This window comes from Erigeron canadensis, chromosome 6 (genome assembly GCF_010389155.1).
Source record: "Erigeron canadensis isolate Cc75 chromosome 6, C_canadensis_v1, whole genome shotgun sequence".
In the NCBI taxonomy this organism is placed as follows: domain Eukaryota; kingdom Viridiplantae; phylum Streptophyta; class Magnoliopsida; order Asterales; family Asteraceae; genus Erigeron; species Erigeron canadensis.
Window position 1 is genome coordinate 37,159,699 of NC_057766.1, and position 22,642 is coordinate 37,182,340.

The 22,642-nt window shown below is 32.4% G+C and overlaps 3 protein-coding genes across 6 annotated transcripts; 2 read left to right on the top strand and 1 right to left on the bottom strand.

The window, feature by feature from the left end:
- The first annotated feature begins 572 nt into the window (after positions 1 to 572).
- LOC122604810 (BTB/POZ domain-containing protein At5g03250-like) lies at positions 573 to 2,701 on the top strand. Its single transcript, XM_043777675.1, has 4 exons — positions 573 to 631; positions 856 to 925; positions 1,014 to 2,231; positions 2,321 to 2,701. The coding sequence occupies exons 1-4, from the start codon at positions 573 to 575 to the stop codon at positions 2,699 to 2,701; spliced, it is 1,728 nt and encodes a 575-aa protein (XP_043633610.1).
- A 1,565-nt stretch (positions 2,702 to 4,266) lies between these two features.
- On the top strand, positions 4,267 to 12,802 carry LOC122603143 (ribonuclease P protein subunit p29). 4 transcript variants are annotated; one of them, XM_043775767.1, is made up of 11 exons: positions 4,267 to 4,438; positions 4,615 to 4,846; positions 4,929 to 4,964; positions 5,066 to 5,142; positions 5,635 to 5,885; positions 5,988 to 6,056; positions 6,154 to 6,212; positions 6,334 to 6,435; positions 6,561 to 6,663; positions 12,344 to 12,375; positions 12,461 to 12,796. In XM_043775767.1, exons 2-9 carry the CDS (start codon positions 4,642 to 4,644, stop codon positions 6,656 to 6,658), a joined length of 897 nt encoding a protein of 298 aa, XP_043631702.1. In that variant the 5' UTR covers positions 4,267 to 4,438; positions 4,615 to 4,641; the 3' UTR covers positions 6,659 to 6,663; positions 12,344 to 12,375; positions 12,461 to 12,796. The 4 variants fall into 4 exon arrangements, with proteins under 4 accessions (XP_043631702.1, XP_043631701.1, XP_043631703.1 ...); XM_043775766.1 differs by having other exon boundaries at positions 12,344 to 12,802; XM_043775768.1 differs by lacking the exons at positions 12,344 to 12,375; positions 12,461 to 12,796 and adding an exon at positions 7,860 to 8,160.
- Positions 11,539 to 16,720, bottom strand: LOC122603144 (cytokinin riboside 5'-monophosphate phosphoribohydrolase LOG3). Its single transcript, XM_043775769.1, has 7 exons — positions 16,353 to 16,720; positions 15,540 to 15,637; positions 15,176 to 15,206; positions 14,219 to 14,318; positions 12,141 to 12,211; positions 11,904 to 12,047; positions 11,539 to 11,822 (listed from the first exon to the last, which is right to left on the bottom strand). The coding sequence occupies exons 1-7, from the start codon at positions 16,470 to 16,472 to the stop codon at positions 11,730 to 11,732; spliced, it is 657 nt and encodes a 218-aa protein (XP_043631704.1). The 5' UTR covers positions 16,473 to 16,720; the 3' UTR covers positions 11,539 to 11,729.
- Between the last annotated feature and the right edge of the window lie 5,922 nt (positions 16,721 to 22,642).

The following is a 22,642-nucleotide window of genomic DNA, read 5'->3' on the forward strand; positions in this document are numbered from 1 at the left end:
AATGATTATTAAGCTGTTTAGTTAAGAGAATATTTCTCATACTTTTAACATATGACTAATTATAAACCTACTTCACTCAATTGTTCACATGGTTTTCACATTTTAACTTTTTTAATATTTCCAATTGGTTTTCCTATTTGTCTACTCTTCTTAATTAGACAATCTTTAGGCCATTCCCAACTATTGTGTCATGGCGTGACACTTTAATATAAAAGAGAGAATAATTTGTTTTATACCAGTAATGAAGTTCAGATTATTACAATAACTAGCGTCATATTTAATTAAGTCAATATATTCCACATTAATATAAAAGATTAAACAAAAAGAGTAACCGAACTCCCCTCTCCTCCCAAAGACTCGGGCACACATACATACACACACGAAAACCCACTCTATGTTTCTCACTAATCTAATCTAATCATCATCTAATTTATTTAGATAGATCTAAAAATTAATACTGATCATGATAATATCAATACCAGAAATATCATCCTTGATCCATGTTTCTGTAATTCCACTTCACTCAAATAATACGAGTAATAATTAACATTCACATTTTTGCGTAAATTTACATGGCTTGTATGAAGCTTGGTACAAAATCTGACGCATTTCGTCTTGTAGACCATGCATGGTATAAATATATGTTCTGCTTTTACTGATAAATATTTATATATGTGTTACTTTTACTGATGCATGCATTTTAATTTCTCAGTTATATATATATCTGTAAATCTTATTTCTATTCTTAGTGTAAATGGAATGTGTTTATATATATACTACTGCATTAAAGATGATCACCGGGACTATTGTACCTCTTGACCGATTTTGGTTAAATATTTTTTGGCCCGTTTTCAGGATGTGTACTGGCGGGCTTCCAAGCGATGTCATGATTGAGATAGGTGAAACATCATTTTATCTCCATAAGGTGTGTGCGTACGCATATATGATCTGGTTTAAATAACTACATTATATGATTTTCTAGTGGAGGTAATGTTTCAGTACTTTTCGTGCAGTTTCCTTTAATGGCAAGAAGTGGGCTTTTAACTAGACTGATTGAAGACAATCCTAGTGAAGAAGGGCTAATTTGTGTTGCCCATCTAAATGACATACCTGGTGGGGCTAAATCATTTGAGATTATAGCTAAGTTTTGTTATGGTGTAAAGCTAGAGCTTACGTCCCATAATGTGATCAGCCTTCGGTGTGCTGCAGAGTACCTTCAAATGACTGATAATTACGGAGAAGATAATTTGATTGCACAAACAGAGTATTTTCTAAATCAAGTGTTTAGCACTTGGTCCGATACCATGATTGCTCTTGAAAGCTGTGAGGAAGTTTTTTCAGATGCAGAAGAGCTAAACCTTATTTCTAGGTGCATTGATTCATTAGCAATGAAAGCTTGTTTGGGTCCAAGTCCTAATACATACGACAGGCATACACGTTCCACATCAGGAATGGATGACTTCACACAGGACCAAGTTTTGAATGGAATCTCTACGTCTGCGAAGCCACATACATTAGGTGACAACTGGTGGTATAAAGATGTATCCTTTCTTGGTTTACATTTATATAGACGAGTAATTTTAGCTATGGAGGCAAGAGGCATGAAATCAGAGACGATAGCTGGGTCACTTGTGGGCTATGCAAAGAAATTTATACCTTTAATGAATAGACAATCGAGTTTTAATGATGCAAGCCATTCTAAACCGGTTTATACTCCATCTGAAGCAGATCAAAGGGCGCTTTTGGAAGATATTGTGGGGTTATTTCCAAACCGAAAAGGAATTGTTGGGACTAAGTTTCTTATAAGGCTACTTAGAACTGCCATGGTGCTACACGTGAGTCCATCTTGTAGGGAAAATCTGGAGAAACGGGTTGGGGCCCAATTAGATTCAGCTCACTTAGACGATATACTGATACCAAATCAAGGATTCAATTCAGTGGATACCTTGTATGACATAGATTGTTTTCAAAGAATTCTAGAGTATTACATATCTATGGACTCTTCTAGTACACTAAATTCTCCGTGTATAGTGGAAGAGGGGTTGGAAGATGGGGGCCAATCTTTGAGTTCTATGACATCAGTGGCTAATCTTGTTGATTCATATCTTTCTGACGTGGCTGCAGACGTGAACATGAAATTATCCCAGTTTCAGTCTCTTGCGGTCGCTGTTCCAGATTATGCGCGTCCACAATCTGATGGCATGTATCATGCAGTTGATATCTTTTTAAAGGTAGCATACTAAAATCTTTTTATTGATATAAAATGGCAAATATTTTGTGTATATTTTAAAATTATAATCATTGGTTGATGACATTGCAGGCACATCCATGGATAACAGACTCTGAGCGCGAGCAAATCTGCAGACTCATGAACATTCAGAAGCTATCATTGGAGGGGAGCGCTCATGCAGCTCAGAACGAGAGGCTTCCTTTGCGTGTCATAGTGCAAGTCCTTTTCTTTGAGCAGATAAGGCTGCGTACATCTATTGCAGGGTGGTTTTTTGTGTCTGAAAATCTGGATAGTAACAAAATTAATGGTGAAATGGTTAGCACACAGGGGAGAACGGGTATACATGAGATGAGGGAGCGTGTCGTTGAGCTTGAAAGGGAGTGTGAGAAGATGAAGTATGAGATTCGTGAAGTGAAATCGAAAACAAGTTGGAGCTTTTTCTGCAAGCGAAGGAGGCATCATCGTCGATAGTTTATAATCTTTTTGTCGAAATCATTAGTGGAGTTTTCATTTGTTCTTTTTAGTGGAGTTATGGGCAAGTTTTTTCCTTTACACATCATCGTCGTCGATGGTTTTGGGTTGTTGAATATGGTAAGATTACAATTACAAATCCACTACATACGACTAATCACTAATGTCTGCTTTGTAACCTATTACTCGTTCCATAGCAAATTATTTTATTGTAGTTTATCCAAAAATAAATGTCCAATTTTTAAAGTAATCCTGTATATCAAACTTGCCATTTGGCCCATAGTTCCATAGCAAATTTGTAACCTATTACTCTGCTTTGTAACCTTTGATCAATTATTTTCACGGAACTTTTTTTTAACAGCTTTTACCATTGTTCTTTTCAATTAAAGTCTTAAAAACTACAGGGACTTTTTTTTATATTTTAACTTTTATCGTAGTCCTTTTAATTTTCTTATTCTTACTACAAAAGTTTTGAAATTTATATTTTGGCCACAAAACTTTTAATTTTTTAGAATTAGCCCCTTAATTACACCTTTATACCACAAACTTTTGGTTTTCCAAGTTTGGCCACTAACTTCATAACAACTTTTTTTTTTCCCTAACTTTTTACCTCTTCAATTTTCCAATACATTTTGTACTAAATCCAATTTTCTATTCTATCAACACTACCACCACCATTCGGTTATATCAACAAATGTTTATCATTATGTATGTATTACTGCTCTTATATACGATATACGTTGTTTTTCCCGGGGCAACGCCCAAAATTAAAATTACTAGTTCTAATGGATTATAAACAAAAAATCTTAGACTATTCTAGTTGATATAAAAGGAAGTAATATTTTCATATTGATGACTATAAAATATGCAATGATCAACTATCAACTATATATAAAAAACGACTAGTGAAAAAGATAAAAATATTGATAGTATGTGTTATTCCAAAAATCATTTTTTAAAGATACTAAAAGTTAAATTAAATATAATATAATCTTTTGTTTTATACGTACCATCTTTCTTAGAAAATAGATACTGTGCACTTTATAAGGGTTTTATCTTTGATATAATCAAAGATAATAAACCAAGCTTGCGCACTTTTTATACTTGTGAGGGCAAAGGTTATTTAGAACAAGTTCCTTGTTAAATACTTTGTATAAAACATTCAGAATTGTTAAGTTATAAAGCTTAGAAATAACATTTTTACGTGTTGTGACTTCTCTTATTCATTATCGAGGTATTAAGACCTAACACTCATAAAATACGAGGTTAGATGTTTTTAATCTTCTACATTTTTTAAGGAAATAAATTGAAAACAATAACGAAAAATTAAACCTTTATAAAATTGGATAGTAAATTTATTTATCTTCATTGTATGTTTTGAGGTCTTAAATTAAATTAATGGATTAAAATTCACAATAAATATTTTTTTTAACTTTTGTAGTTTATTTTTTCCCTGAAATTTTCTAGCGCCTTGCTAGACTTTATATTAATTAAATTTTCAATTTTAATGTTAAAAAAAAAAAAGCATACGATTCTCAAAATTAGGTACTTTTAACCGAGAGATTTCTAAATTGGTAAATATTTACTGTGGTCCGTCCCGGCAATTCACTGTACTCCTTCCTTCTCCCTCCCTAATTTTCTTTCTCCTTTCAAATTCTGTTAAGGCGTATCAAACCCTAATTCCCAAACCCGACCCGGAACCCCTTTTTATCAAACCCTAATTCCTCTTCTGTTCCTGTAAGTGACTTTCTTAATCAATGAATTTGAGGATTTCTTTATCTTATTTAAATTTACTTGATTGAGTTTGTAGAAATATTATATGAAAAAAGATATATTCTTGCTGTAATATATACACACACAGACACACATACAGTAAGATTATATAATTTTAATGTTATTTTGTATGTATGTAGAGATATATATACTGAAAGTATTTGAGAATGGGAACAAGTATAAAAGATCAAACTAACCCTGCATTCGAGGCGATAGCACGTAGAGAAGCTTTCGAGCTTCACTTACAACAAATGAACAATAATAAGAGACTTTCAGACAAGAACAGAGTGGATCAAGGCTCTGCGAGTTTGAAGCGCACGAATCAGCAAATATCGTCGTCCACAAATGCTGCAAACACGCCATCCAAGAAAGGTTTGTGAGCTAGACATTTTGTTGGTTTTACTTTGTTTTATCTATATCTCTAAGTTTTGGTTTTTGTTTCCTCTTTTTGTAGGAAAGTATTCTTTTACTGGGCAAACGTCTACACGAGGTATGAGTCTTGTTTATTTGCTCTTGAAATAACCAATGCCATGTTTCCATCAATTGTTAAAGCATCGCCAATTTGACGTTTATATTAATCTAATTTTACAGACACCGAAGCAGATCATCCTATATATCTTCCACTCTCTCACCCTGTACATGAGAAGTTAGCAATGCCGAATCCTGAGGTTTTTATCTTCCTTTTTTTGATTTATTTCATAGGGAAGAGTCAAACAAAAAAAAAGCAGTTAACTTTATCAGGTTGTCTTTTCAAGTAGTTGTACTTATTTTACGTAGTTAAAACTTTAATTGAACACAGTATGTTGTGAAAGTTCATTTTTAGCTTTTGTAACATTTGGACCTCACGACTTGTATCGAAGCCAAGAATCCATTATTACAAAAACAGATTGATTTGTTTAACTCAAACTTTTAGATAATAAGGTATCATATCTGATAGATTGCCTCTCTGGATCACGTATCCACGTCATTTTTTCATGTGTTACGCCATCTCTGCAGAAAATGTCGACTAAGCCATGTAGTCAGTTACCTAAAGTTTTAGTTACCGTGACAAACAACCTGCTAGATCATATTGCTATTCTACCACATTTTTCCAATTTTTATATCATGTTTATCTTATCATAGGAGTTGGACTATAATTCATTAAGCCATGACTTATGCAGGTAAATGTGGTCGACAAGATTTTGCATGAACTTTTGCAGAGTGGTGATTCTGCCCAGAATTACGTCCAAGGATCTAGAAGAATGAAAATCGACAATCTGGTTCATCTTGATAATAAAGTACAAAAACGCAACATGTCTGGCATGGCACTTGCAGACGCTTTACGAAGTCACTCAAAGAGATCAAAGAAACACATGTCCATGAAACAACACAAGAAACATGGATCATTGGATTTTCCTCTAGAGCTTCACAAGTGAGTTTGTTAAATTTGCTTTTTCCAACTCTGCTGAACAGATCTTCTAAAATACTAGCTGAAACGATCTTCTAAAATACTATCACATGTATGTTTTTACAGTTTTGAAAAGTTTAAACCAATGCATGAAATGTGGAAAGGCTACATAATGCAACTCCTAAAAAACGCTGGGTAAGAATTCTGATCTTACCATTCTTTTGAGTTCATGCCTAGTGAAAGGATCATTGGACTTTGTCTAATTTTCTTGAAATTACGATGAATATTTCAGGAAAAGTCAAATGGCTCAGTGTCTTCTTAGTGCAGATCTACATGGTGCTCATATTTTAGGTTAACTTAATTGTACCTTGCCTCTGTATATATTTCTCTTCTATTAGTTTTTTTTTTTCTATTGAAATGACATTTTTATATACTTGCTCTGAATGTAACATGTTGTGTTCATATATTGCAGTCGCAGACTGCAGAATGGCTGACTTCAAGGGAGTGAGTGGCATCATGATTCGTGAAACTGCTGAAACATTTGGAATAATTACAAAAGATAATAAATTTAAAGGTAGTGATCGTTTTTCCAAATGATTGGGTCATTTGAGCTCTCTTCTATATAGGGGTGATTGTCATTATTTAGGTTACTATTGAAAAGCTTACATTGATTTCAAATATGTTTTCAATCTATGTCAGTTGTCCTGAAGAAGATTTCTGTATTTATGCTTCAAGTTGATTGCTGGAAGATTACACTATATGGAGATAAACTCACTTCCAGGAAAGTTGGCCAATGATGCAGGTCTAGTTTCTTTTGGTTCTTTATTTTTCTATATGCAAGCGTACCAATCAAACCCATTCGTATATTTATTGATATCTTCGTCTTTGACCTAAATTAATGAATCAAATTGAAGTCCAATCATGTGTTCGTTATCTCTTTGTTGGGAGGACTAGGTAGGATGATATAGGCATATAGTATGATACTCCAACTGAAATTTGGAACCTGTAATGCTTTATAGTTTATAGGCCAAAATAACTTTTGGATTTAAGATTTCAGGCTAGCTTTGAAAGGGAAGCATTCAGCTAGATAATACTGTATATGACTACTTAGTTGGTATATCATCTCTCAAGGATATTGCAAATTGCCCCCGCCCCACCCCAAAAAAGAAAAGAAAAAACATAAGTGTGACCAACCACAGTACTGAAAAGTTAGACTCTACCATGCCCAGATTCAGGCTTTACCAGGTTTGAAGTTTTGTAAAACAGGGATATTTTATAATAATCTTATGTAAGTGGCTATAAAAACGTCATAAGAAATGATTAAAATAAATGATACTATCATATGAATAATGGATAATTTCATTATCTAATGCTGCATGCTGGACTACTATGTGAATGTATAAAAACTGAACTTAAGTTATAGATTTATAAACCATCATTAGTTTGAACTTTGAAGTGTTATTAGAATATTAGCACATGGTAGCGTACGTCGTCCTTAAGAATAAAGTTACGGATGAATCATGGTTAATCATGTGAATAAAACCCAAGATTTGAAAGCCAGTGAAGTCCAAGATCATAAAATGAAAAGGGGAGTGAGATGATTGAATGAATAAATTGTTAATCACATTTGAGTAAGTGCATTTAGAAGTAAAACATAGAACCACTTGCGAATTAGGGTGTGCATATATGCATGACTTTTGTCCAATGAAGTCCAAGATCATAAAATGAAAAGGGGAGTTGGGTGACTTCTTTTTCTTTCTCCAACCATTTAATTTCTTTCGGGCCGAGGACTTTTCGTGTCATTTCTAAAATTTCAAGATGTGCTTACTTTTGTTTTGAAGTGATCAAAGTTTTAACTTTTAAACTCTCAGACAGTATCCATTTTCCTTGTGTTTAGCATAGAGATGTTTTTTCTTCTAAATTTGATGCAATTTTATCACCCAACAAAGATTTACTCGTACCTTCGCCTGTTGGAGTTGACTTTGGCTGTTTGGACAGACATGGCCTCCCTGGTGGTCGCGGGATTGTGTCTTTCTCGGCATGAAATGCATTAAACAGATCAACGTGTTCATAGGTCACCTGATCCATAGGGATAGCTTCATCGGTGTTTCTTTTATTTGGTCCTAGCCCAAGCGGATTGGGATTTTCGATTTGGTTTTTTTTTTTGAAGAACTCATACAGTTAGAAATGTGTGAAATTTTCCGTCTTTTATTCTGTTAAGGCCGCTTGTATGTCCTTACCATTGGCACCCAATGCGTGATGATCTTCGAATCCAAACATCATTGCACAATTGTTTTGGTATTTTTACCCAACTCTTTCCATGTTCCATTCAACGACTCCTTTGTAAGTTGTATTTTTACTGAAGCCTTTCCAGTTTCTATTCAACGACTTCTTTAAAACTGAATGAAATAATGGTGTATAATAGTGGTTTGAGGCTATAATATAAAAAAATAATAAATTTGGCCGTTTCAAACTAGCCATTGGGCACTTTTAATGGTATATGTATAGTGGTTTGAGGGTAAAAAAAATTTAAAAATAATAATAATTTGGCCGTTTGAAACTAGCCATTGGGTACATTTATTAAAAAAGTTAAATATTAGCTCTTTTATTACATCTATTAGTCTATTTATTTAAAAAATAATAATAAAGAAAAGATTATGATGACCACGGACTCGGTGATAGCCACCGCTTTGGAGGCCATTACCATCCATCCTTAACCATTCACCTAAGGGGTAACCACCGAGCTCACCACCCCTAGTTACGAATGGTCTAATAAAGTTATAAAAAGTTAGTTAGATTCCTCATCATTACAAAGGTCTATGGACTATCGAAATATGTAATCTAGGATGTTCATGATTTTGATGCTTTTGAAAAATTAAGAGGGTGTTTGGGATTACGATATAAAGTGATTATTTGATTATTACGTTTGTAAAACACAAATAATCTAAAAAAGTGTTTGTGTGAAAAAGTGATTATTTGCTATGAAAACGCATTTTTGAAGAAGCATGTGCCTACATGCTTTTTGAAAACGCATAATCTATTTTGAAAACGCAAAATTTATTTTGTAAACGCAACCCCAAACACCCCCTAAACCATTCTACAAAGATAAATGTAGTAGTCTAGGGTGTGTATGAGCTTCATGTTTTTGAAAAATATGAACCATATACGAATATGTTACATTAATATGTGTGTGTGTGTGTGTGAAGACACCATACACTATTCATTATGTTCTTTTCCTTAATTTGTAACTTATTGATGCTATCATTGCTTCTTATACAATGCAATTGACATCTTAACAACCAAAACATCTTTTTCGCTTCATTAATCAAAGGGCATTTAGTTTGAGAATAGAAATCATTATCACTTTGAATTTTGGGTAGAAATGGGAACCAGCTTCCTAATCTACCAAACTTCATAGGTTTGTGATTTCTTTAAATTGATGAATCTGATATCTACTTTATAAAACCTACTCCGTCAACCAGATACGTTAATTGAGATGATAGTCATCTAGTTATTCACTTATTCTCATACTCATAAGTCATAAATTAATATCTCCGAAAGATAATGTTAGTAATCGCAAACTATAAAGGTTAACTTTTATTTTTGTCATGCTTTTTTACTCCTTACCCACCCACAAGACGCGTGTAAGCATTTAGGCCTATCGCCGGCCGGCCCTTCATAGTTCTTAGTTATACCCGGCTCCATGGCTTGTCATATCAATGTCCTAAGTTGGCCCGTTTAAGAGATCCATCATCCTTATAAGACTATGAAAGAAACCACAGAATTGGTTAGAAAAAATTGGGACCATAAGACCATACTAATTCATAATAATGTTCCCAAAAGGACTATCCCTCCATAGACAAAAGATGAGGCTTAGGAAAGGAGATTGTAATTCTTTGGGTCCAATCAAGAATGTGGGTTGAGTGTCATTGGTTAAATCAATTGCTGTCTCTTGCTAAAACCTTAACACCAACATTGTACCTTATAATTTGGTCAAAACATGTCTGCTACATATATGATTCTCCTATTCTCTTCATTTCATGCAATAATTGACTTTTATTTAAAGATGAAAGTTGTGCTATCATTATACGTGGTATTAATCTTATGAAAATATATTTGACAAAAATCTACTATATGTTATATGATATAAGAATCTTAAAACTGCATTTCAGAAACAGGGAATTTACCATATTATAAAACAGGGGACTGTCTCATGTATATATACACAGATAAAATATATGATCTATTTTCTGTTTTTATGATTACAACATAGCAAAGTGTCTCTTTACTAGCTTTTTGTCTCTTATATATTACGAAGTAATGTATATTATAATACTGAAAGCTTTTAAACATTTTCAACATGCATATTTCGAAACCTTTAAAGCTTCTACTATTTCAAACAAGGACAGTTATTGTACACTAAACGTTATATGTGCTTTTTGAATGAATGCCTTGAAAATCATGAATGGTTTGAATTCAATTGGAATATTGGATAGATTACTGTAAAGAATAAAATATTCTTTTATTGATCTTTTTATGTAATTAAAACATTTTGGATTGTGATTTAACGTTGCTTATCATGTTCATTGAATGATGAATCTTTGTTTTTAAAAAGATACATACATGATACATCGAACTGGTGGTACATCATTATCGATTAGGTTGTTTGAATGTTACGAAGAATTACACAGATCATCGGGCTTTGTGACAATAAATATTTTGTTTTGAGTTAAGGATGTGCGAGATGGGATGCAAACAGTGACACAGGAGTACCTGGTGAGCCACCCTTTGTGGCTATGTGACTCCCTTATATGTTTTAGTATTTTTGAAGCATGATGTGATAACTGGATCCCACAATTTAATGTGTGATTCTCATGTGTTAACAGAGCTTTACTAAGATGGTTGCGATTCTGGCATAATAGTGTCACGGAGGTGTTTTAAGTTACCATATCGTCCACTCTAGCTGTTAATGGATTGTATTTCCAAAGTTAGATTTGTCTCATTTTTTACAAGACAGCCTCTACTAGAAAGAGATTTTGGTTCGAATCTCTTGGATGACTAGAGAAAAAGTTTAGAAAATGAGCACAATATTACATTGGTATAGGCTTGACCTTCCCTAGGTAGCTCAAAATAGGATCCCTCTTTGTTTAACCATTTTTAACATCCAGTTCTGCATAAAAGACTATAACAATAACTGGATCCCGCAATTTAATGTGTGATTCTCATGTATTAACAGAGCTTTACTAAGATGGTTGCGATTCTGGCATAATAGTGTCACGGAGGTGTTTTAAGTTACCATATTGTCCACTCTAGCTGTTAACGGATTGTATTTCCAAAGTTAGATTTGTCTCATTTTTTACAAGACGGCCTACTAGAAAGAGATTTTGGTTCGAATCTCTTGGATGACTAGAGAAAAAGTTTATAAAATGAGCACAATATTATATTGGTATAGGCTTGACCTTCCCTAGGTAGCTCAAAATAGGATCCCTCTCTGTTTAACCATTTTTAACATCCAGTTCTGCATAAAAGACTATAAAACTAATTGGCATTGTGAAATTACCATCTCAAAGAGTTCCCCTTAGAAAAGTTGCAAAGCTCTAAACATAACAGATTTGCATTTCCATTTGCAGCTAAATGAGTATCTTACAAAGTAAACTTAAGTAGCATGAAAGGAGAATAAATAAGAATTTTCCACATGGTTTTCCTTGTCATTACATCTTCAATAATTTACAAAAGAAAGAAGATTAACCCCTTCACATCAAGATTCTAATTAGAAGAAAAACTCCTTTCAAAGTTAGCACCTTTTTCAACCCGCCACAAATCCCTTCATCAACAAAAAGAAAAAAGAAAAACACCCATCTGATCTGATCACCTAGAAATATCATAGTCAGTGTACCCAAGCTGTTGCTCCATTTCCCAGCTCAACTTTGAAGCTACTCTTTCATGACAAGGCACGTATTCCTACAATTGGTCAATCAAAACAAGGTATAAACAATAGACTTAAAAGTATTTAGTTTGACTTAGAGAGTCAAAGGTCTTTACCTCCAGTTTCCGAACCAAAGCCTTAGCCGTTGGAGCCAACACAAGAATGTGACGAGCACTCGGGCTGATGAATTCTTCCTCAACTGCTTTATCGATGAATGAAAGTAACGAGTTGTAGTATCCATCCACATTCAACAAACCAACCTGCATGATTTAAGATTAGATTCACTACCTTTTTTGTGTGTTAATTATTGGTACTTTTAGTTCGGAATGAAAGAAAAAGATGTATGTAGTTACCGGCTTATCATGGATGCCTAGTTGAGCCCATGTTATCACTTCAAGCAGCTCTTCAAGGGTGCCATATCCACCTGCATTTCATCATACAAATTATAGTTCCTTTCAAACTTAATTTGCCATAATTTCCCATTTCCTAAATGATAATAAATTTATAAAATTTTGATTTTTGAAGCCAATAATCCAAAATCAGTTTCTGTTTGCAGATAATGGAGAATTAGAGACATTGCCATAGATGGTAAGTTAAATAAGACTGAAATCTTACACATTTTGGTCAAGAGTCACCGCAATATAACTATATTAATTGCCTTAAATGGGATCAGAGCAGTGATCGTACATTTTCACAGAAAGTAAGAAATGCTGAAAAACTTAAGCTACAGTATCAAACAAATAAAGTTTGACACAAGGCTTAATCATCAAGATGTGTTTCTACAATAAAGCTTACTCAAGAGTCTAAGACAATCACTTTCAGAGCACTACACTTATACAATTTGTTGATACGATCACAAAAAATACAGATAAGAAATAATGAATTTTATCAAGGGTCTACAGTCTACTAAGAAATAATGATCTTTTGTAACCTCTGTTGAGCTTTTACGTTGTCGTTTCGTGTTTTTTTTAGATATCGTATTTGTAATTTGTACTTATTAATATCATCAAGTATTTTGCTTGATGATTTTTACTTTATAATATAATGCCGTTAAAATAATAATAATAATAATAATAATGATCTTTATGGTAATCATAAAGTCAAAAGCACAACTTGACTTGTGTTTCTGCAAAAAGCAGATGTAGCTTCTGCATACATAATACGGAGTAGTACCTTTGTGATAGGCAAAACCAAGAACTCTTAACTTTATCTTATTTTCGGATAATTCAAATAGACCTTTCTTTAATACCCAGAATCATATCTCTTGATAGTAAACTCTAGTGAGTAGTGAGTGAACATGAATCACGAAGTCCTATTTCTTTATCTAAGGAAAAGTCAAAGTCTAACAATTTGGCAAGTCTTGGCGCTTCCCACTTTACTTATTTGCTCATTATATCATATATAGGTTTATACGGATTATTTATTCATTTCTATATTTGTATGTAATATAATACGGAAAATGCTAAACAATATTAAAAGATTATTTATTCATTTCTATATTTGTATGTAATATAATACGGAAAATGCTAAACAATATTAAAAGATTATTTATTCATTTCTATATTTGTATGTAATATAATACGGAAAATGCTATTCATTTCTATATTTAGGGCTTCATTTAACGTGCATAAAAAGAATGTACATTTCCATATTAAAACCTCGCCTCCTGAATTTTATGGTAAGTGTACAACTAATTAATACAGCTTAACGAAAACCCTTTGGACTTCGTTTAGCAAAACCCATATAATATAGGTACTGTTTTAAGAATCTGAAAATGCTGAACTGTATAATAAGATAAAGGTTTTTCGCTAAGTTTACTTTGGTGGAGGCTTAATGGAATCAAGAAAATTGCCAACAAGACCTTCATTATTTTTTTCTTCATTTTAGTTTAGACGGAAATGATCCATACAGTTAACTGGACACAATTTGTTACAGTGTAACATAAACCCACTTGCAGTAAATAATTTGAATGTACATTTATTAAAAAGAACACGCGATTTCTTATTGTGTACTATTTCACGCTGCTAGCAGCACGGATAATCTCCCCATAGCCTAATGAACATTACATTGTTTTAATCTCATTTTTGATTCATTTATTTCATGCCCTGTACATCCCTACAAATATATAAATATTTTTAAAATAACAGCCTCTATTTTGTCCATATTTAAATTTGGTGGTCCTCCTTTTCCCCCCACCATAAGTAATTCTATTTTTTCCTTTTACATCACTTATAAAGTTGTTAAAAACCAACTCAACAAACATAAAAAGTTAAAGAACAATACAAAGTAAAAGATTAATTTGAGATGCATTTAAATGAAAAAAGTAGACAAATATAATCAAGGCACCTGGCATCTCTTTTAACCTCATGAATAAATTGCCTATGAGATTCTAGTGAAAGAATAATTAACATTTTGCAGAGTTTATACTAACCTGGTAAAGCAATAAAAGCATCAGAATGCTTTGCCATTTCTGCTTTCCTTTGGTGCATATCTGCCACTGCTTTCACTTCTCCTACAGTTTGACCAGTTAACTGCAAACATAAATACATAATAAATCAAATGAAAAAATATATATATATAATATAATAAAATAAAAAAATATATACATACACGAGTATAATATAAAGACAAGTGTGAATTATGATGAAATGTTAAGCAGTAAGTAATTCAATAATGTGCGGTTACAGAAATGGTGGACTTTGAATTGCTATCTTTTACAGAGTCAGCATTTTCCAGTGTTTGCAGTACACATACTCATACATATACATACAGAAATATATTTGTATGGTGTATGCATATTCAGAAAATGCCAAGTAAGAAAGGTACAAGAGGTTAACTGTGTAGGCTGAAAATATCAGAAAAAACATGACACCACAAAAGGAAAAAAGATATATCTCATATAAAAGCAAAAAGAAAAGACATACTATACCAAACCTGCCCCATTAAATTACAAACAATAATGTTTAAGAACATAACCCACTGTTCTTTTTTTTATTTTGAATAAAGTATCATTAGAATTAATCACCATGCTTATGTTTCTTTAGTCTCATGAACACTTTATTACCTCTTGTGCATTCATTAGATTAAGAAAAAAACAATATCTATCCTTTATTAACAGTCCTAACATTTTCAAGTTTTTTAATTTTACATACGCAATCAAACTCATTTACCACTAACATTATACGAATTACGGATCATTATCTCATTATTCGTAAAATAATATCTATCCTTTTTTAAAATAATAAAGAAGGTTAAATGACCATCCTTCAAACCTTATGGGAGAATAAATTGGCTTTATTATAGTGGCTACATATACATAAGACTGATCATTTATGTAATTTAAAATTATGGAAAGTTTAAACACTTTTTTAGTGATATAGAGACATACCTCTCGAGGCATGAGAGTCTTGGGAATGACCCTGCAACAGAAGAGAGACAATAACATGACAAAAAGTTAGTTTTAATCATATAATTTCCCAACAACCAAACATACTTATTCTGTTCCTTAATCATCCCCTTTGTTAATCTTTCAAATAATATTTACTATTTTAGTACTCTTTATATCAAGGTCATAAAATAGTAAGATTCTTTTTTTTTTTTAATAACATTTACAGTAATAAAATAGAACTATGACTAAGATAACGAGCCTTGAACCCACGACCTGCATATTACATATACCGCGGAACTAGAAGCTCATTGGTAATTAACATAATAAGAATTTGATATATAACACATTACTTCTTTTTGATTACCCAATAACATGGCGACCACCATCATGAACAGCTTGTGAGACCAGTCCCATTAAGCCAATGCTACCTCCTCCATACACCAGATCAATGTTTCTTGAAACCTACAAAAAACATTATTCAGCGAAATGCTTATAATCCCTCCTTTTTTTCTTTTTTTTTTTAACAACAAATATAAGTCTGCTTTTTTTGGTGTGTCATAAAGTTGGATACTTTAATATGTGGTTCACTTAAACAACATTTTTCACAATTTCTATTAACATGGGGTCAGAGTTTTCGCGCCCATATACCTATTTTGTAGAATATTAGTACATTACAGTATTGCATAACGTACATAAATATATGTAATCATTTGAGAGTATCTCATCAATACAAATCTGGTGAGCATCACACTTGATGTTGAGCGATCAGCGAGTGAGAGAGAGTAAAGAATTCAGGATATATATTGATTAATGTACATGCAAAGACAGAAATTTGCAATAAAGCCAAAAACCCAACAATCTTTGAACCTTTTTCTTCATAATTAATGATAATCACATGACAATGAATCTTGGAAAGAAAACACATTCTTGTTGTTTGTTTTTAACAAAACCACATTGAGGAACAAACAAATAAGAAATGAAATTCTTGAAAAAGAACACTTTTTACTGTTGATTTACAAAAACCAGAAACACCCCTTTAACATTTAATCAACAAACAGAGGAACTATAACAAATTTTTTTTTAACAAATATAAGAAACCTATTTTAAAAACAAATTAAGGAAAAAAATTGAAAATCTCCCCCAAAAAATAATAAACAATAAAGTAATATATATATACCAATTCTTTGCCAAGCTCAATAGCAGCATCTTGATAGCTGCTTTTCTTGCCTTGGCTACTACCACAAAAAACACAAATCCTTTTGAACTTTGATACCTTCATTTCACTATCTATTTCCATTTCTACTTATGTCTCTATCTATATATCCTCTCTTTCCTAGCTAGCTTTTTCTAGGAAAAATAGTTGGTTGTTTGCTAATAAAGATTAGAAAACAATCAACTTAATTTGAGAATATGTTCTGTTTTTCAAAAATGGGTGTGACAGAAAATGAGCTAAGCTATGTATGCTATGGGATTAGTATAAGATGACAAACATTTTTTTTTTTTGAAGGGTTGGGGAAGATTGTGTGTATTCTCTTTTTGGTCCTTTTTGGCTTGACCACTCCTCAACCGTGCTTATATTTATAAAAGGTTTTTGGCACGTGAGTGGCCTCTTATTCCATACCCAAGCTAGCACGTGTGAGGGCCATACCATTATTTTCAAGAAAATTATACTTCTATAAACTCAACTAAAATACACATTCATTTTGTAAAATACACATCTTTTTGAAGAAAGTTGAGATTTTTAGATCCCGCAAAAAAAAAAAAAAAAAAAAGGATTTTTCTGTGCATTTTCCTGAAATTATAGATGGGCATATGAAAAACCAATGTTACTAAAGTTAAATTGATCTTCAAATAAAAGATACTTATTTTCCAAACATATTTGATTGATACCAACAAATATTGGTTTGTTAAAAATAAAGAGAAAGAACATATTTTTTTTGTAACATCGCAAAATATTACCTATAGATAATCCATGTGTTAGGCATAGTAGGAGACGATTAACTCAACTTCTTGGAAGTATGGAAACTTTTAAAGTCAAACAGTTTAAGGATCCACTAAGCTCAGTCTCAGACCATTCGTAACCATTCACCCTTTTCACATACACTTTTTTTTGAAACGTCACTTTCACATTCTCACCTCTTTCACCTTCTATGTTTCCCTTTAACCATTCACCTACCAATTTAATACCCTATTATACACAATCAAAATAGAACAAATAATTTAAAATAAAGATATGACCCACTCATCCACTTTTTACTTTGGTGAAACCATTCACCTATTTATCTTCACCTTTATGTTTCGCCTATATGCCTTAAAAGTTCACCTCTAATGTAAGCTCATTTCACCTAGCTTTCACCTAGGCCTTACAAATGGTCATAGAGCTTTGTCTGTCCGACCGACGACACAACCTTATATAAGATTATTTGGTAGATTACATTTTTTTTCATAATAAATACATCTAACCACACACGTACATACAAAACAAATAGGAAGAAAAAAGAAAATAAAATGTCAAAAACGCTAACATCAACCTTGGAACGCCAAATCCAAAGCCGAGGTCGTCATTGAATAATAATGGGGTGTAGAGGCAATTAGAGTCATAGGCGATGCAAAGCCCCAAACCCAATGCTCAAAGGTCCATTGCCCATATATATGTAGCCTCTTTTAGGTTTATAGTTACACAGACGTAGTAATTGGATTATATTAGTTTTGCAAATACACTTATGACGAGTACAAGTTTAACTTCATTATGCTTCCGGCCGGTTTGATCCATAATCTATATTCGCATATACTTTATGATGTTTACGTACACACACATTACTACATACATTATTTACTTTTGTCAATGGGGTTGGTGGCTCATTGGTAAGGTCTTTAACTTTGGGAGCTAGATCCAACTGGGTTCGAGTCCCTTCTCACATTTGTGGGGATAGATTAATACGAGTTTTTCAAAAGTTTTGATTTCCAGGCATACGTGTAATTTATGAGTAAAATAGAATGTGGTTAAAAAAAAATTATTTAATTACTTCTAGAATTTTTGCAGAAGTCTTTCTAAAAGTGATCTTTCGTTGTTCTAAAAGTGGTATTTGTACCCTTTAATAGTGGTATGACTGTTAAATCCCGTCTTTTCGTATCTCGGCCATGGTGATATTGAGCATTATTATTGTTTGTGTTGTATAGTTGTTTGTTGGAATTTTAAGAATTCAGTATACTTTCATACATACAAGCATTAAATTCATGTGTTGTTTTAGAAGTGTACCTTTTGTCCAAGTTGTCACTGACTGTAGTGTCCACCAGGAGGGGCCGAATTCCTTCTAACGTTAGGGGCCAGAGTTCATTTCGTTGATAGTATAAGATTATCGAATGGAATACAAATGTACAACTCACAAATAGCCGGTAAGACACACACGACTTTTCCTAAAAGTCAAGCTTTAAAATTGTCCATGGTCTTATTCATCTCCAATGTGCATATATGTATGGAATAAATAAAGATTCAATAATAAAGATAGATGGGGTGGTTTCTTGACTACGTTTTGCTTTCCAAGGGCAGGGCTTCGACTCCGATTACCCTATCCTAAGCTAAACTCAAGATCTGCTTTAAATTTGTTTGCCATATTTTTATTAAGTTATCTATTGTTTGGAACTTTTTAAAAAACATATTATTTAAAATTAACGTCATTATACACTAGTTATATGTATTGGAGATTCGAGTCTATGTTCTTTCCCTTTTTCTTTTTTTTTTTTATTCGTGTTTATTTTTTAAACCAATATCTCAATTTGTTATCCCCAGCCAAAGGCTTCGTATAACACTAGTTTATTATATAGAAAACATTTTTGCTCATGTGAATGTAAATTTATTTAATGAGTGCTGTGAATGTTATTTTCTTTTTAAAGGGTGTGTGAATGTTATCCACGGGTATTTTGAGTGGCATAGGTATTTTTTGATAATAAGACCAATACATTAGCCTACACTTTTTCAATCTTTGAAATGATTTTTACATTATCTCTCAATCTAACAGCCCATACGTGATTACTGCGGAAATTTTAAAAAGGTTCTCCATTCTTCAAGCTCAATTTGTTATTCCACCTCTAATATAGCTTTTACTTTTTAGGTTTTTTGAACTTTAAATCTTAACATGTTGATGATATGAAACACATTCTAGGTTTGAACCTTAAAACCCGCTATTTACTTTGTATGCTTATCAATTAGGCCTCAAAAATTGGTTTTACCTAAATCACTCAAAATACTTAAGTCGGCGCTGGATGATGTGAAGTTGATATGACAAGTTTCATTTAACGTTATGGTGTTGTTTTTTGTTACCAATCCTTCGAGTTCACCACCCTATCATTTTGTTCTAACAATACTATATTACTACCATGACATATGTAATCCAAGATTTACTTTTCTTTATTCCATTTCATTCATTGATTTGAACAACAATGTTATTCTAACGGTTAGTAAGGATTTTAATTGGATGAAGTTATATTCAATGTCATTAACTGAAATTATCAAAATGTTGTTTGAAAACATGTCCCCGCATGGCTAGTTTCTGTATTTTAAAAGGATGCACATGCACTCTAATACATATATATTTAATATTAATACATCAAAGATTAAAATAATTTTCCTTGTTATTTTAAACAAAGGGAAAGGTCAAAAATGGACATAGTGAAATGGGCGATTTCTTAAATATGTGCATGCGCATATATACATATATATGTACTAATTTTATGGGCACAAGGTTAAATAGTGGAGCAGGTAGCCATCGCTACTACATAGAGTATGGTGCATATTGCCGGCTTCTTGTGTGTATGTTTTCCTTTCCAAGATTTCTGATTAATTTAATATTGAGTTGTTTAAAAAACATTCTTTTAGCAGTCATATACATTTTGGATCATGGAATCAATGGAGATGATCGGATAAAAAGTTATAGCACTTTACTATGAGTCGATCTTAAAACTCTTTTAGTATATGTTTTATATATAGTGTTAATATGTTTTTATAAGGAAATACTAGCACGGTACTTGCGCAATGTGACGGTTATCATGGTGGTGACAGTGTGGTGGTGGAAGACGACTGTTGGTGATGAAGGCGATGTCAAGTGATGTAGGTTATTGATGTAAAAGTAATTGATTTAAAAGATAAAATATTGATACTGTAATTTAATTATTAAGAGTATTTTAAACAATTTCTAATGTAACTTTTAACAAGAGCTATTATTTTTATAAGATAATATCGATAGATGAAGCTTAAATAATACTCGTATTTATTAAGTTATAGACAATTTTAAGTAAAAAAGTTTAAAAGTTCAAATCTTATTAATTATGTTTTAGAAAAAAAAAAAAAAAAAGGTAATTGTTTTATCTTGGTATATACAAAAAATGATTTTAAATAACAACTTAACCTTTGGTTTGTCTCTTATTAATCGTTTTACTTTTTTATGTTCCAGTTATTATAAGGATTTACACCAATGAGGCTTTGTTTAGGATTATATAATTAGTTACAAACATAGAAATGTGTTCATTCATTTGTGTTTACTTAATATGTGACTGTTCATAGAACCATAAGTTAACTATTGGTAACCGATTTGATCGGTCAAAAATGATAACGTGACTCCTATGCGGTATTCAGCATCTAACGTGACCCTCAAATTTTCCTATTTTAAAAGTCTGAGGATTAAAATGACATAAAAAGACAGTTTGGATGGTAAAATTAGAAGATAAATGCAGAAATTAGGCTGTTATATATGTAAAGATTATTAGAAGAAAAAATTGATGGTATTGGGACTACTGGCTTATCAAATTTGGACACTGATCTACCTTTCCTTGAACTGTACAGAGGACACAGTTGCTCTATTCATAGGAAACATCTTTTTTATATATTATTCTTCTTCCCCACTTTGCCCATAACCCCCCACTCACCTCACCTCACCTCTCTCATCAAACCAACCAAACCAAAGCATAATGCTGGACCCAACAGTCCAACACCCCCCATCCTTTCTAAATATTGCTTAATTTCTTTCCTCCAATCACATTACCGTCTTGCCTGCCATCTATTTTTCTCTATTCTATCTTTGGGCTAGTAGCAACTGAATGAACTGTCCATATTTTTTAATGGGAAATGATAAACATACCATAGGAAATAATAGATGTATCATAATGTACAAGTTTCACAGTATCCTGTACAAATATGCTATGTACAGTTGTGGTAGATTTATTGATTATTGTGGTACGAATATCAACTCTTTTTTTTTAATTGGATAATAAAATATATACCTAATTCATATGCCCAAAGATAGACATAATTCATACATCACATGATACATGTTTTTCATTAATTCTCTTTCATTGTCTCTTTCATTATCTCTATCTTTAATGTAAATTTCATTATATTTTTTCCTTAGTTTTATCTCTTGGTTTTTGTAAATACCATATATCATTTTGTTATTGAATGGAACTTTAAATTAATGAATTAGAAAAATATGTAATTATCAAAAATAAATATTTTTATTGTAGAATAATGTACTATTCATTTGGAACGTACTAGATTAGTGACCACACGTTGCAGCGGTAAAAATAGACAACGTTTGAGGTGTTATGACAACGTTCGAGGTGGGATGAGAAGGGGGGTTGAATTATGAGTTAGAGTTTTTCCTATGTGTTTTTGTGTGAGGGAAAGATAAAGATGTATTAAAATAGAGGGTAAAAATAGAGATATCAGTTTCTTAAAAGTTTAAGAAGGGGAGTTAGTTTGTTTTATAAGAGGGTAAAATAGATGTAATGGTTCGCACTACACCAAAAAGGTTAAGTAATCACTCACAAATAACACAATACCACACCATATTCATACTAATCATACTGAAAATTGAATTTACAATAAATCACAGAGACAAGTGAGTATGAGGCTGTTATGCACCCAAGTTGAGTGAAAAATCTCTTCCATACCAATATTTTAATATTTTACATTTTAATATTTTGAATAAATATTTGGTCCCCCATGATTTTTATGGTTTAAAAAAAGGTATGTAAGGGGTTTTTCACCCAACTTAAGTGTCTAACAGCCTCATATTCTCTTCCCCTCATTCATAATATTCTATCATACCGTAACAACCAATAAGAAAAATCCAAAGAGCTTCGTCTCATTTCCAGCATTGCTGAAACTACCTTGCCCCTAACGACGATGCATGGAAAGACACAGATTGGGTAGGGGTCGATGCCAAATTCCAACACCGTTGGTTGCGACACTAGATTCCGGGCGTTGTAGTCCTTGACAACGCCGGATGTCGTTAGCCATTGCAAATGCGGATATTATGGTTTGGGTTATATGGTTTGGCCCATACTTAAAACGTGATCCATCCTTCATAAAACTCAAATTTGCTGGATGATGTTCCTACTTTAATCAAAAACATCAAATTTGTATAACTTTTGGCTTCACACCAATTGTTTCTCTCAATTTTCAATGTGTAA